We start from the raw sequence: 17,126 nt of genomic DNA on the forward strand, positions 1-17,126 counted from the left end.
ATCAAAAACAATACAACTTCTAAATTCGATGAAGATAAATTTGGTGCATGAACTAACTTTATCCAATATGTAAACTTTAATGGTAATAACAAAGACATTAAATTTTGAAAAACCCATATTGTTGTTTTCCATAGCTTACGATCTTCACATATTCTTCCGAAGTAATCTGCTGGACAATCACACCTGTAGTTGACATTCTGAGGAATACACACACCGCCATTCAGACAAGGATTGGGGTTGCATTGGAGCGCTGATATTATTATGAAGTTAGAAAAGACAACAACAAAGACGATGAACACCGAACACAATACGAAGCAAAAGCATGGTAAAAGTTTTAAAAACAAACTCTTTAAACTTCACATAATGATCAATGAGGTGGATACTACTTTTAGATATGAGACTCAAGCATTATTTTATTAACAGAGCCGCCGAGAGCTGACCAGAGCAAGGGGCGTGGATGTACACTTGGAACAGCATTTGGGCTCTCTGTGTGCTCTAAAAGCTTACAAAGGTTGGAGAAGTACATTATTTCCATCTCCCCTTGTCAATGGATCTGTGATCTGTTACTTTACATGAAGAGTTATATGAAACGAACGCCTTGTTTTGGGGGATACGAGCACATTTCCGCAATGAAAGAGGTTTTGGGCTCCCTTTGTGCTCTCAAAGCTGTCAGCGGACCTGTTAGTTAACATGACTTAGCTAGCGTTTATTTTGAAGTTAGAATGAAGTTAAAACATGATGATGAATGATGGAACAGAAAACATATCGAATTAGACAAATATAAACAAAAAACACACACCACTTCATATTCGGACACAGAGTAATGATACACATTGAACGATTTCATGGTGAAGCAGTGAAAAGAACATATCTTGTACAAGAAATATCTGATTGTAAATTTAACACACAAATAACAGATGAACACATATATCTCCTACACACACAAAAATCTAATGTCTGCCAAAAAAAATACTTATTTATATGAAGAGCTTATTTCCAAACCGTGTTGAGTCCACAAACACATGTTTCTGATTTACCTATGCGATATTGCAATGCGTTGTGATGCTATAGGTATTATAATTTCAGTTGGATGCACCATTACAAAGAAAACAGTGGCTGGATGCACAGTAACAATACTGTGTGAGGCCTTTGGTTCCCAAATGAGAACAATGGTCTGCATATTGTTATTCAGCATTGTTATGGTAAATAATGACTTGTTGATGGTACAACTGATTGTTGCTAATGTCAAACTTGTCAAAGTAATTGTGATTGTATCACACAAGTAAATGAGAAACATGCGGTTGTGGACGGTTTGGAAATAAGCTCTTCATATACTTCTAGTGAAATCTTTTGGATAACTGAATATAATGTCGTCTGCTCAATACTTTTGGACTCAATACATCACACCACTAAATTGGTGCAATCATTCGAATAGTTATTATCATTTCTAGGCATATATCAAAGAGCATAAATACAGTTAAATGACAATCAATTGCTATAATTTACAAAATCATTCGTGGGTTTCATTCAACACTATTGGTTTGAAATATCCTCCTGTTTAATGATAAGAGTTGATTTCAATTGTCTGAAGAAAGAAATCATACACATATTTCCTCTTAATATTTCCGGGGTATCGGTCTCGTAACTAAGACGCTGTCTCGATTTACATCACAGATTTAGAAGAGTGTAAACTTTGTCAGACGTATACCCATCAATTGTAGAACCAAGATTTGGAAATGGTCATAAGTGAGTATTGGAAAGTATGGGGACTGCAAATCTCTTAAACAACGCGCATATAATGAAATAATTGCCCGATTGAATATTCAATCAAAAAGATTGAATTTTCAATCGTTTGCCGTCCCGAATTAGGGACAAATCGTTTTTGATTGTATATATATTCAGTCGAGTGATTTGAATTTTGAACTTTTGAACTTTTTTTCCAATCAAAATGAGTGATTCTCAATCTTTTAGCGATTAAAGTTAGGTGCAAATCTATTTCAATTTTCAGTAGGATTGATTTTCATTGTTTTCAATCTTTTGCCGTGTCGAATTAAGGAAAATCCTTTCCAGTTGAAAAAAGATTGAAAATATTTACTCTAAAAAAGTTTAAATCTCATTCCAAACATAAGCAACACATGCCTTTGGCAGTACATTAGGAGTAACACATGATTGGATAGTGAAATCAGTTTACCAAAGAAACATTTCAATCTATTTAGATTGATTCCTATCATCAATCGTTAAAAGATTGAAATATTTCAATCGGCCAATTTAAGAGAGTGATCTATTACTTACAATTGCATTTCTGACACAGTCATAACTTATTTTATAATTATACACACGTAAATGACGTAAAGGGAAAAAGAAAGACTACTTACGATTTGTACAGAACTGGCCACTATAGTTATCAAAACAATCGCAGGTATAGGTGCTGATTCCTGTACGTACACAAATGCCATTCACGCATTGCGACGAATCACATATATCTGAAATTGTACAAAGCAATGAAAGTAAGTCCTGCATTTTGTTTATTTCTCCTTCCAATTTATCAAGTTTACTTGTCTACTGTGGCTGTTTTACCACCAATTAAGCATGTTAAACGTACATATAACCAACCCGAAGTGCTACAACTAGAAAACATATAAACGAATTCCATTAAAAAAACATTGAATGCGCCGGCATGGGACTCAAAACTTCCGTGTATTTGTCGGACCAGGAACCGTATATATGAAGGGACTGGAAACCCATTGTACCATCCGATTTGCTGGTTTACAAATTATCCTCAGTTGAGCAGGCATCATTAAAACGTTGGTCGGTAGACCTTGGTACGAATCCCAGCACAGGACAACACAGCATGTGGCTTGTCTTGCACATTGCGAAATGAGTCTACATGTTTGCATATACGAGAGACTCTGGAAATTCCAACATAACTCATCAAAGAACGTTATTAAAAGAATGAGCATCGAAATCAAAACTTGAACTTTTTCCGTTGCAGCGCATGGCTAGCATGCAGATTACCTCGTTTCACCATCGTCCGTTTTATATAAAAGTGAGGTGGCAAAGCCTAATGGATAGGCAGCGTCCATTTGAACCAGGGACCGTATCTGAAGAAAGACTCAAACGGAATCTTCCACAGATAGGGTATTGTTATGAAATTATCTTTTACGACCTTCGATTCCATTTGAGTTACAAAATACCCCTGTGGAAAAAGCATCAAAAATTCAATATTTTCGACAGGAGTAATGTGGATTTTGAAATGGAATAGCCCATTTCAAAATTTGACATCCCCTTTGGAAAATATTGGAAATATTTTGATGCTTTTTTTTTTTTAGGGGGTATTTTGTAGGGCACTCGCATGTAATCGAAGGTCGTAAAAGATAATTTCATAACAATAGCTATCAATATTCCGTTTCCAGTTCCTTCATACACGGTCCCTGGTCGTACGCTCTATCCATTAGGCTGGCCACCCACTTTATATAAAACGGACGATGGTGAATCTGCATGCTAGCCATGCGCTGCAACGGAAAAAGTTCAAGTTTTGAAATATTTTCTCAAAATATCAAGAGCTATCTTAAGAACTACTGAACCAATACTAGGCTTGTTTGTACTCATTTTAATGCATTTTTCATGACGATTCCAAATATGGTCATGAAAATTTACATTTCTGAAATTTTTGAATTTTGAATTTTTTTTAAACATGTCGTCTGCAGTCGACACCCGCGTGAAGAGAGTTAAGTACAGGAGCCTGATAAATAACTGATGTCTAATCGTTAACCAGCATTATACATCATTATTATTAAAGGCTTATTCGGTGATTTGCTCAGGTTTTGGCACATTTGTTTCTGTCATATGCGCTGGTTAAACTGAAAGCTATGTATATTACAGACAATAGAGGACATTTTACACGAATCTATAATTTCTTACTTAAGTAGAAAATTGAATAGCTACGTGTATTTGAATGGAGCTTCAACTTTGCAATACGGTTGTTTGAATGACTTATCCTTCACTTTTAGCAATTACGCTGCTGGGGATCACTGAATGGGCCTTTAGTAGGAACACAATAAATGGAGTTATGTATCATTAACAGGGACATATCAATACAATGTGGAACGATTACTTGCTACAAGAAGTAATTGAATATACTTGTAGGAAATAGGTTGCAGTTAAAAAGCGTTACGAAATACCAGACAAAATACCGTAAAACCTCGTCTACAAGCATATAGAGTGTTTTTGATGAAATCTAAGTTAATCCAAGCGCCATCCATCGACAAAATTAGACAATTATGGTGATTTAGCAAATAAATAACCGATACAAGCATATACAAAGTACTATTGTAAGACCAATCTTTTGCATTGGGATATCTATGGCTGCTTCGTTCTAATATAGCCTTCATTAAAATCACTCTATATGCTTGTAGACGAGGTTTTACGGTATACACCATGTACACGTACATAAAATGTTGTATCGTGGGATATAGGAAAGAGCTTTTAGGGTATTTATTGCCCTATTTATGAAGACTTACCAATCTCGCAATATCTTCCACTGTAACCAGTATTGCAATTCTGGCATGTAATAAATACGCCAGTATTAGGCTCACTTTGACATGTACCGTCATTCTGACAGTTAATAGAACCATAGATACAGTCATCCCCTATAGTAATCAAGACAAAAATATATGACCATGATACTCTTACACCAAAGGTGGCTGGGTGTAGAAATAAACGCAAAACTCCATCACTTAAGATGGCTATATGGATGTAGAAATAAACGCAAATGATTTATTCAAATGTTTCATTTACTTTCGGTTTTGTAATTTGAATAAAATTCCATTGAATATGCTTTGCAACTTACGTTTTCTGGATAGCTTTTTACAAATGTTTATGAAAACGTTTTGTGTTTTGGGAGAAGAATAATATTTTAAGACATTCTATTTAGCCAAACTATGTTTATATAAATTATATCAATAGTCACAAATAAAATATTAAGTTGCATCACAAAAACATCTAACCCGGAAACAAATAACAATGATAAAACGCTACTTACTGTAGAAGCAAGTGGGTCCAAAGTATCCATTAATACAGGTACATGTGAATCCATTTTGGCCATCCGGTACACATATTCCATTATTCTGACATGGCGAATTATTGCAACCAGTTGGACCTTTATGGAAGAATAGATGACATTTTAGTCAGATATGAAAATATATGTTTTCTAACTACACCACCAAACGATGAAAAATTATAAAAAGGGGTGAAATCAAAACTCGACCGCCAGTTCAGTCCGGTTGGAGCCAGTTTCTATTGTTCTAAACAATGGAATGCGGTCAACCGGCGGGCGAGTTTTGATTTCATCCCTAGGCCAATTTGATCATCATAAATAATAATAAACTGTATTGTTCAGACGGTTTATTCAAAATCTCGGATTTTGCCACAAAACTACAGCACTTAAAGTCTTGATTTTGGCAGGGTACCTTAGTTTACCAAAGTACATTACAATCGTGTAAAAAAAACCAGAATTATTGAGGGCGTCCTCCTAATCAAATGTTACAATATGGCTTTAAGGAGACAAAAAAGTCATTTTAACATCCAGCATGGACATGGTGGAACATTTTGAAATGCTTTTACTTGTACGGGTTTATAGGTTATAAAATGGTACAGTATTTACATTAAAATTCAACATTCTTTCCTGATATATATTTTACAAATCACAACATCGATTTGTGTTCTATTTTCAAGCAATTTTCAAAAAATATGATGGCCTATCAAAACGGTTATTTCTGATAATAACCATTTCAATCATCTGTGGCAGACTAAGCTTGTCTTGTGACTCAAAGGTGACAGTAAACTTACTATATAGCTTAATATATATATATATATATATATTAATTATACTATAATATATACAAATATCATTTTCGCTTTATGGATGGTGACTTACCAATCTCACAATATCTTCCACTGTAACCAGTATTGCAATTCACACATATAAGAAATACGCCAGTATTAGGCTCACTTGAACATGTACCGCCATTCTGACAGTTAATAGGACCATTGGCATCGCCATAGATACAGTCATCCCCTATAGTATTTAAGACAGAAATAAATGACCAAGATGACTCTTACACCACATGTGGCTGGATGTAGAAAAAAACTAGTGTAATTTTCCTTGATTTTTGTTTTGATGGTAAAAATTATATAATATAACCAATAATAATAAACGTTCTACTGTTCTGTCCTCTGGAACACAACATCCCATGTGAATGTGCTTATTCCGTAAATAATATGGAAAGATATTCTTGCGTGTTTCTAAATATGGAATGCTGCACAAAATCGCATGGATGCTTCCGTGATATGCTAAATATCCCGGCAACAAGATTTTTAAGGTTATTTTTGCTTTTGGTCACAATGTATGCGTTCAAAATGTTTTTGAATGTTATGAAAACTGATAAACTGCACCCTTATTATAACCCAACATTTAAACGTTTTGTATTAAAACCATGAAAATGTACGTTGGGATTGAATCATTCCATCTTTAGACATTCTCTAAACTTAATTACATTTATATCTATATTATGTAGTCACAAATACAAGGTTAGGTAATCGAATTAAGTTTGAAAAGGAAAGAAGATAATTTGATATACATCATAGTATTTTCGGAGAGTTAATAAGTACAACTAATATTTCGTATTACCAAGCTTCAACTTACATTACGGATGTAATCTGGCTACAGATATTATTGGCAACACGCTACTTACTGTAGATGCAAGTGGTTCCAAAGTATCCATCAATACAGGTACATGTGTATCCATTTAGGCCATTCGGTACACATATCCCATTATTCTGACAAGGTGAATTATTGCAACCAGTTGGACCTTTAATTAAAAAAATAGATGACAGTTTAGTCAGATATGCCCATTCAGAAATTTTCTGTACAAAACATTTTGTCTAACTGCGCGACCACACAATCAACAATTATATATCTCATCTGTATAAAGGCTGAATGACCAAAGTATATCATATCTATTGAATCTTATGTCTTATCTTTGTCTGAGAACGCTTATTTGTTTACCTCCTGTGAATGCGATAAGATTTTTGCTTTTGCTTGGATGACTCAAGTGTGGCGATATTCAGGGGGGGGGGTAGCCAGCTGTATCAATATCAATTGCAGTTGTATCATACATACATATACCGGTTTTTATTTTTTAGAGACTGCTGAAAATATGCTTTACTGGGACGATATGCGTACGTAGCGCAAATTGTTTTTTGTATGTTACACTATTTTCGATGGATTAAAAGGGCTTTATTGTGTCAATGTGCGATTTACAATTTCACAATATTTTGGCCGCCTTTTTTTCTTTGCCCTCCAGATTTTCTCTTTCACTTTTTGTCAGAGGGGCACTTTTTTCTCCCCCCCCCCCCCTGCTACGCTACTGGCGATATTTACGTTACTGTTAAATTATATTGGGGGACTGCGAAACAATATAAAACGTCCTTTTTTTTGCTGGGTGCAGTACAAAACAAAATCCCACAAGAATTTATATCATTAGTCTTCGAAGCATAGAGGATTGAAATGCCGCAACAGGTACGAAAGAAAGAATGCAGGTAAATAGACATTTGTGTTTTATATCCCATAATGCACTCCTGTATTCTTATCATAGCCCCTTAAAAATATGAAATTTCAACACAAAGTAAGAATATTGTCACCGAATGTACTCCAGGAATGTTGCATTGTGGGATATAGGAAAAAGGTTTTTAGGCTTTACAAATATCCTATTCGCTTATGGATGGTGACTTACCATTCTCACAATATCTTCCAGTGTAACCAGTATTGCAATTCACACATATAAGAAATACGCCAGTATTAGGCTCACTTGAACATGTACCGCCATTCTGACAGTTAATAGGACCATTGACATCGCCATAGATACAGTCATCCCCTATAGTGATCAAGACAAAAATATATGACCAAGATACTCTTACGCCAAAGTGGCTGGATGTAGAAATAAACGCAATAGTTTAATTCAAAAGTGTGATTTACTTGGCTGTATTAGAAAAAACGGCTTATAAAAATAATTGGAAGAAGTTTAAATCAGCTATGGAAATGGCGCTTGGTAACTGAACTCCAAGGAAACTAATTTAAAAATACAAAGTGACAAAAAGTTGCTGGGTGTCTTTATTTCCAACTTTTAGCTCTGAGATAACTTAAAGGTCATTTCATACAGATGGTCCCCAAGCGAGATTCTCATGCTCTGAACGACCATCAGACATAACGGTAAAAATTGGATGCTGGTATAATTTTTTTAAAGTTGAAATGCATTTTTATTATACTTGTCTTGCTGTTTGGTTACCCATTTGGCGTTGTTTCAGGATAATATGTTAGCATAATCATAAGATTTCGCATATCGAGCGAAATAAACACATACTTTATTGTAAACGTTTTACGATTTTTTACCGTTTCCGGTGTATAAAATATTATTTTGGTTATGAGGTCACCTACAAGTATTTGGAAAAGGTATCAATATGAATTTATAACCATGCTGAGTTTGAAGAAGCTGCGTTTTACAAAACCAAAGTTATAGGACAGGAGATAGAACTTATTGAATGACCATCGTATAATCAACCCATATACTAGGATCCACAACATGCTCATCTATCAGGGGCACATTCCTTTAACTCCAATACATGTGTACATTCATTGAGTGACCTTTGAAAATACTCTGCAACTTGAGGTTAAATTTTGCACTATGATTGTTTAATTAAGGTTATTGGACTATACCATCGGGATGAGGCCCTTGTGTTCCATAGTGATACATTTTATTCTATGACCTAAGCTTTACGGGCTTTATCAGCTACTATATAGGTGGAATCAAAATTAGTTATTCTGTCCTATGGAGCACAGTATGCTAATAATAATCATGGGATACTGGTTATTCTGTCCTATGGAGCGCAAAATAGTAATAATAAACATGTGATATTGGTTATTCTGTCCTATGGAGCACAAAACGGTAATAATAAACATGTGATACTGGTTATTCTGTGCTATGGAGCACAGCATCCCATGTAAACCATGATCCTAAAGAATATGGGAAGATATTCTTACATGTTTCCCAAACGCACGGTTGTTTATTGCATGTAAAACCGAGTCATTTTTAAGTTGAACAATGATGGAGCTATTTATCTAAAATCTTGTTAACATTCTTACAAGGGGTAGACGCTTGTAAAATGATATTAGAGCAAACAGACTAACAAATGGCAAGGGAATTTTCAAAAAACTTTTTATCATGAAATGTATGGTATAACTCGTATTCTTTGGCCAATTTAAATTTAAAATATATGTAAATAGCGCCCTCAATTCGCACACAAAGGTACATTTTATAGAATTTAAACTACCACAAAAAAAGCAGAAAAAGATGAATAATTTGATATAGAAACGAAAATCTATGTTAAAAACCGGGGATAAAACTACTACAATATATAAGTGTATATAGAGTTTATTAGTGTGATAGCTGTTGGTATTATTCAGGTCTAGAATTAAACATTATAATAATGTTAATTAATAAATGATCACATCAAACAACCGTGAACGAGTTAAGATTTCTTGGGTTCTAGTAACAGTGTTTTTTTAAATAATAATGTAAAATGTCGGGTTGTATACAGGTTACGAAACGCTTTAAAACAATTTGAAGGATACATTTTAATGTTATTGGATGTAGAATGTTTTTGTAAACATTTTGCAAACTATTTTGTCAACACTTTTGTCAAGTAAAATTAGTATTTCGTTTTACCAAGCGTCAACTTGAAACAATCTATATAATATTATACTGGAAATAAATAACAATGGCAACACGCTACTTACTGTAGATGCAAGTGGTTCCAAAGTATCCATCAATACAGATACATGTGAATCCATTTTGTCCTTGCGATTGACATATTCCACCATTCTGACATGGAGCATTATCGCAACCATTTGGATCTTTAATTAACGAAAGAAAAGTGAGTCAGATATGTAAATTAAATTCGGAGATTTTCTGTGCAAAGTAGTTTGTTTAACGGCACCATGCACCGACAATTATATAGCATGTATAGGTTAAAGGATCATTCAGTGATTTGCTCATCTGGATGATCGTAAAAATCAGAAGTTCAAATTTCGGTACAATGCCATTGTCATAGATGTGCTAGCATAGCCTAAAGGTTCGTTCATACTACCACCGCATTTGCGATGCGTTGCTTTGCGATGCCGATATATCGATTACTTTTTGCCGCAACTCAACGCAACTCGTCGCATTTCCAAGTTAAAATGTATTTAACTTCATTGCGATATCGCAATGCAGTAGTTTGCAGTACCATGCAGTGCGGCAACGCACCGCATCGCAAAGCAACGCATCGCAAATGCGGTGGTAGTATGAACGGACCTTAAGAGTGGTTCAGCCGAAAGCCGTGTACTTAAGAAAAAATAAGGCATTTGCATGAATCTGTAATTTGTATACTGACAGTATATAAATTAGCTACGTGTACATGTATTTGAATGGGGCTTCAACTTCATCAATACTGCTGTTTGCTTCTTTTTTTTCAAATTTTTCATTTCAGAAATACCAAATGACAATTCTAATGACTCACCTTTCACTTTAAGTAATTTATACAAATTTGGTGGGTTTTTTTTACACTTTCGCTGGGATCACTGACACTGAATGGGACTTAAGGGGTTGTTTGGAATGACAGGTGAGTCAGGGGTCAAAAACTAAATTTTTACCTTTTTGACCTCAGCACATGTGTATGTATGATCTGCCATACAAAAATTATAAAAACAATACCTCAAAGTATCATTTTTTAATGTTTTTTGTCATAATCACGCTTTTCTACAAATTTCATCTGTTTGTACCGGGGGCGTGTCTGTTGCCAGGTAGGCCTACATGACAGCATAGACACACGATACAACCTTGAATAATAATACAGAATAATATTGTGACGTTATATTCTTCTTAACCTATCTTTAAACTGCCTATTATTTCAATTGTTATACTGTTCTGGTTGGTTTATTGCATATACTGTATAGAAATTATGCAATATGACGTCGAGCATGACAGAGTCATCTTCATTCAAATAAAATTCAGGTACCCGTAAGGTACCACGGAGCAATTCGCACGATAATACAATAAAACAGATGAAAGGTATGAATGGTTGTGGAATCGAATTGCAGACCTGTCCCTCTGTCACCTTAGAACTGCATCTCGTAGGCAATGGTAGGTAATAAACCAACCGGAACGGTATAACAATTGAAATAACAGCATGTCTTGGTCTCAATTCAAGATGTGCAATTTTGGACACACCTACTCGTTGGCTGATTTATACTTCAACAGTTCCTCAAAGATATCAGAAAAGCCACTATCTCATTGTTCATTGGCCCGCAGTATGCGCTCTCCCTGGGGCACTCGACTTGAGAATTGATGGGTATATGTGCCTACAAGCTTCGCGAAGTAGGCGCATATCAGTACAAAACGTTGGGTTTTTTTTTTTTTAAAAAAGGGTCATTATGTACAATCAAAATGAAAAAGGGGTCATTCGGTATAATATTTTGAAAACTGAAGGTGCCTGGTCATCAGGTATAGTCGGCTTCAAAGAGGGGCATATATTGACAGGCACATACCGTCACCTCTAAAGTTGATGCCCCCCGGGTGCTCGCATTATATTTTGTTCATGGCTCGGCTTTTAAAACTCCCACACATCACAATAAGGCTATTGAAAAGGGTATAGAATAGTTAATGATAGACCGGTCCCTGCTATTAGTCGCGGACCCGAGCGACAATATAGTAAACACATCGAGTTTATAACACAAGTGACAGTAGTCGTGAATTATGGAGGGTTTCATTGAACTTCTACCAGCAAAATATGGAATAATACTAACACAAGACACCAATCGAGATGATGATACCAGCCATAATGGAAGGCTTGTATTTGACCTTCTTATGAATCCAATTTCGTGGCGAGAAGTTAAAAAGGTAATGTATATTTCAAGAAATTTGGGTTCAAAAATTCCGTATCAGCTCGTATCATCAATTCCGTAAATATGGCGTATAGAGGCACAACTTGACAATACACTGAACTATTTAAACGTAAAGGACGCACTGGATACACATAAATTTGTGTTTCCTTGCTGGCGGAATAGTTGCAAAACTCTTTTTTGTCAAAAAAGTTGGACAATTTATGAATTATGATTGGCAAAATAGCGAAAGGAAATAGACTTTTCCAACCATGTAAAACTACACTGGGTTGTTGACATGGTCGACATACATTAAGGCATACGCATGTTCCTAAAGTAGGAGGTAAGTACTATAATTAATTGTTTAAAGTGCTCAACATACCAGCAAAAAGTCATAGGGTCATCAGAGTACAGGGACTTTGTGAAATACTGGGTACAAAAAAAAAGTGCGTGAGCCGATATGCAACATCAAATACAAAAGCCGATTTACATAATTTCCCATGACCTTACAGAAGTGATCGTGCTCAAATATAAAACTATAGAGTTTGGTCCTTGATATGCACCATCAATTGTGTACTTGTGATCAATATTGCTAGGCAAACAATCACAGCAAACATGCCAAAATCCTCCCATTTCTCCTCCATTTACACACATATAAACCCATCCCTTAAAGGGTGGTCTTAAGCCTGGAATTATGAAAACTCTCGGGCCTCATAACTGCTAATTTGTTGGTATAAAGAATAAGTATACATTTTTAGAGGACTTGATGAATTCATCTGTGAAGTCAAATTTGGGCTACAAATGCAAATGTTTGAGTAAATCCCAAAAATCGGGGTTTTTGGCCCAAATGTTTTTCGGACAATGTAACAAAAAATTCTTGGTTAAAAATATTTGCTTTTATTATTTTTAAAACAAATTATATAAAAACAGACCTTACAGATGAATTCGTCAAGTCTAAGTCATTCTAAGTATGTATACTTTTATATACTTTAGATCAACAATTTAACAGTTATGAAGCCCGAAGGTTTCAATAATTCCAGGATAAAGACCACCCTTAAATACGACTATATAACGCTGAGCGGTGCTTGAAAAAAGGAGGCACTATTATATTGGGCATCTGAAAAAGGTGCTTAAAATCACTAACAAAATACCAAGCTATATAGCTAAATATGTGCAAAATTCATAGTAACATGAAGAAATTACATGTTTTCTATCATTGTTTTATAGTTTTGATTTAAGGCTGAAAGGTGTCGATTTTTGCACCCTACCACCGTATTTTTCTCTGGTTCCAAAACGTGAGGGCGCCCTGTCAATTTCTAGTTTTTACACAGGAAAAGTCCCTGGCCATCATATATTGAAATTTTGGTCATTTGGGGATTCAACCTTCTACTTGATAATGACCTTCTTAGTTTCATGGATGAGAAAATCATGCTTGAAATCATCTGTTATTCCACTGAAAACTTTGTTATAGAGAATTAGTGGCATTGAACCCAAATAAGCCGATTTGGTTACAATATATCATGTCTTTCATTTTCCATTTTGTAAGCAACTTCAAAAATAATTATGTAGGGCTATCAGAACGGTTATTTCTCATCTGTGGCAGTCTAGGCTGCTCGCGGCAATTGGATAAGACTTCTCTTTCTTGTGACTCAATTTGACAGTAAACTGATTTGGTGAAGTTGACCCAAATATTCCTTGGATTTATACCTACAATTACATTTCTTTTCCTTCACGTAAAGGCCAACACGGTTCTTTGCTTTGAACCTGGTCCTATTAGGACCCAAGCGTGTCTCTCCACATTGACCGATTTAAACAAATTATACCAACCTTGATCACAGAATTGTCCAAACCACTGATCAAAACAGATACAATCATAAGTGGTTGCCGAGGTTAGTTGACATTCACCGTTCACACATCCGTGCAGACCAGGAGTACAAGGATTAACTAAAATTAAATGGATGAAAACATCTCTTTGTAAAATATTGCGATTGCAAATTAAATATATATCTAATAGTACCTTTAATGCATTAGCGCCAATCCGGCTTGTGTGGGAGGGGGCAACCGGCCAAAATTGTTTAAAAGTGGTTGAAAAGTACAAAAAATGGGTCATTTTGTCCCCCCCCCCCTCCTCCCGGCATTGACGCCCATACTTATTATCTTGTTCTAGTTTAGGGTTCAGAACAGGGTCAGTGGTCGGGTTAGATTTGTCATGGCTAAGGTAAGGCTTATCAAATTTATGGATGTATCCTTGTATGGTTAAGCATATGCTTAGGAACCGGGGGGCTTGAGAATACCTTTCATCCCCCCCCCCCCAAATAATCCTGAAAATTGTAATAAAATAGAAGGAAAAGGGGTCTTTGTGACCTATATTTTGCAAAATTTTCTGACTGAGCACCCCCCCCAGTCTGGCCCAACCTTTTTGCAAGTTTCAGCCCCCCAATAATGAAAATCTGGTTGGGATATGGGTTATAGTAAGGTTTGTAGGAAAGGATAGGGCTATGGCCATAGTTTGGATTAGATGGTTAGCCGTCCTGGTCGGCCCGTTGTTCCAAATTATGAACAAAGAGCTTTATTCCGAAAGGCCATTATGCCGAATGTTAAGGGTAAAAGCACTGGTTATGGTTGTGCTTGTGGAATTTGCTCAATTCGGAATAACGCTTGTTTTGTCCAGCTCAAAATAACATCCCTTCGGAATAACAGGTAGGAACTGGTTTGGACTAGAGACGTGGTTACAGTTAAAGCTGATAGGGCCAAGTTGGAGAACAAAATATCAAGTCCTCACCATAGACCCCAATTTCTAAAGTCTATGCCCTCACACCATACTGAAAATCAATGATGGTGCAAATTATTGTAAACTAATCCAAATAATTTGAATTCCCAAGCACTCACAGATTTCACAGTATACTCCACTATATCCAGGATTACACAAGATACACCTGTCGAATACACCGTTTGCATCCGTATTACACGTGCCGCCGTTTTGACACGTTTGCACTAAGCAGTCATCTCCTATAAAAAACAATTATCAGAAAAAACAGCGCTAAGAATGATATTTAGGTGGTACTACACCCCTTTCATAAATTTGTAACTATTTTTGCATTTTCTCAAAAAATTATAACACACAGGTAACAAAAGTTATGTATATTAAAAGCAAGGAATCCAGTTACTACACTAGAAATTCAATGGCTCAAGACAAGCGGTACGTTATTTATATTAAGAAAAGAGGTACCACTAGAATCAGAGCACTAGAATGTACCTCATTTCTTAACATATAATGAACCACTTGTCTTGAATCACTAAAATTTCAGTGAAGTAATTGGATTCCTTGCCCCTATAATATACATAACTTTTGTTACCAGTGTGTAGTTATTTTTTGAGAAAAATGCAAAATTAGTCACAAAATTGATCAGGGGGTGTAGTACCACTTAAAGATCACATCAAGACGCTTAAACATAAACTTAATTTTAAATGTGTATTTTAACGATGAATTTTGTCCCCTGTTCATTTTTGGTTATCTTGCACAAAAAAACGTTCGAAATACAAAGCAGTACTATAGCATGATTACAGTGGCGTAGTGTCATAGGGGCACGGGGGCACGTGCCCCCCCCCCCCAATCGATCTGAATTTTTTTTTAATCCCATAGGAAAATTGCCGAAAAACGGCTTGTGCCCCCCATCAGATCTGGTCCCCCCATCAGATCTGGTGCCCACCCCCCATGTGATGACCCACGCTACGCCACTACATGATTACATCCTCTGAGTAGAATATCAAATTAAAGCAATTACATTGAATCAGCTAATTAAAAATACTGACAATTTTCAACTGGACTTGCTTCTTATTAGAGTGGCTACTGTGTCGTATTCGCACCTAATAGTGCATTTTCAGACCGACTGATGATCTGACGGCAGTTGGTTATTGTGGCAAAGCTTGAGAGAAGGGTATTGCCAATTTGGCAGGAACCTACAATTATGAAAATCATTCTTAAGAAGTTTAGCTCAAAACCAACTACTTTTGGCAACCCCATCTTGTTGTACTATGAGCAATTACCACCAGATTATCAGTCGGTCTGAAGATGTACCTATGACGATAAAGTACGATTTTGTAGCCACCCCAAAAGAAAGTTAATCCAGCTGAAATTGTTTATATGAATGCTTCGCATCCTTTCTAACACTCTGCAATATTTAATGCGCATTATCTAAACATGTATTTCTAATGTATTTCTAATAATAAAAATGTTGACTATTGAGCACATTTTAGAAACACAGCAAGCGTGACAAGAACTACGTGAAGGAATACTATTACGAATATTGTGTGTTCAAGCACCTAAAAAGCAAAGTGTTTGAAAATTGCTTTTAGTTGTTGTTATCGTATTTTAGGATACCATGAAAATTGATATTGCCATTGCTGAACGTAATAAATACGCATGAAATAGTTCTTCCCAAATATTTCTACAATTCCTTCGTAAATTTAATTATGTTGCAAATATCAACTTTTAGTGACTTGGACCAAATATACAAGCGAAGACTATGAAGCTTCTGCTCCAACTCTTGTGTCATCTGTCGTATTCTCTCTCCCAGAGAATGAATGAAGCACTTGGGTGAATTTAGGTCAAAGTTTCATTTCTTTAATGAAGCAGTGCAGTGAGGTATATAATAATGACGCGAGAAGGTGATTTCTATTAGATATTCTAAACAATATCAAGTTAGTGTAGACGGTTGCGATGCCATTCACTCGGTCGGACATCCGGGAACATTGTCCCCTTCGCACAAGCGAGCGCATAGCAACCAGCTCGAGAAAGGGGAACTGTACATGCGCACACTGGTTTTACAAGGCTATTTCCCCTTTGTGACGTCAGCGCGACCAAGAGAATACCTCTTGCGCATGATCATGATGATGATGCAATGTATCTCCGATAAAGGCATTGTACAACATATGGATGACTAACAAGATATCTTACGGTCTAAGGAGTATGCCCGGGTCCGATGCCTAAAACTGCTCATGAATATGAAGCAGCCGATTAACCAATTGAAAGCCTTGTTTGAATGCGTGCTGGATGACGTTAGCCAAGTTAGCCAATCAAAAATAACTCATCGTTATCATTGGAAGAGTGTGTCATGGGAGCGGAAGCAAACTGGCTGCTGAGGAGACTAAC

At 36.0% G+C, this 17,126-nt stretch overlaps 1 protein-coding gene across 7 annotated transcripts in view; it reads right to left on the reverse strand.

Annotated features, from left to right (window-relative positions):
• Nucleotides 1-17,126, reverse strand: part of LOC140148341 (uncharacterized) — a 116,254-nt gene that overhangs the window by 23,031 nt on the left and 76,097 nt on the right. For 6 of the 7 annotated variants that reach the window (XM_072170261.1, XM_072170259.1, XM_072170260.1 and 3 more), the window contains 10 exons: nucleotides 14,864-14,983; nucleotides 13,802-13,918; nucleotides 9,854-9,970; nucleotides 7,794-7,934; nucleotides 6,753-6,869; nucleotides 5,936-6,076; nucleotides 5,042-5,158; nucleotides 4,521-4,649; nucleotides 2,376-2,483; nucleotides 140-250 (listed from right to left, as the gene is read on the reverse strand). In XM_072170261.1, the coding sequence (XP_072026362.1) occupies nucleotides 140-250; nucleotides 2,376-2,483; nucleotides 4,521-4,649; nucleotides 5,042-5,158; nucleotides 5,936-6,076; nucleotides 6,753-6,869; nucleotides 7,794-7,934; nucleotides 9,854-9,970; nucleotides 13,802-13,918; nucleotides 14,864-14,983 (1,218 nt within the window). The remainder of the gene's footprint in view (nucleotides 1-139; nucleotides 251-2,375; nucleotides 2,484-4,520; nucleotides 4,650-5,041; nucleotides 5,159-5,935; nucleotides 6,077-6,752; nucleotides 6,870-7,793; nucleotides 7,935-9,853; nucleotides 9,971-13,801; nucleotides 13,919-14,863; nucleotides 14,984-17,126) is intronic. The other variant, XM_072170262.1, reaches the window with a different exon arrangement.

The sequence above is a fragment of the Amphiura filiformis genome, chromosome 3 (assembly GCF_039555335.1).
Source record: "Amphiura filiformis chromosome 3, Afil_fr2py, whole genome shotgun sequence".
Classification (NCBI taxonomy): Eukaryota; Metazoa; Echinodermata; class Ophiuroidea; order Amphilepidida; family Amphiuridae; genus Amphiura; species Amphiura filiformis.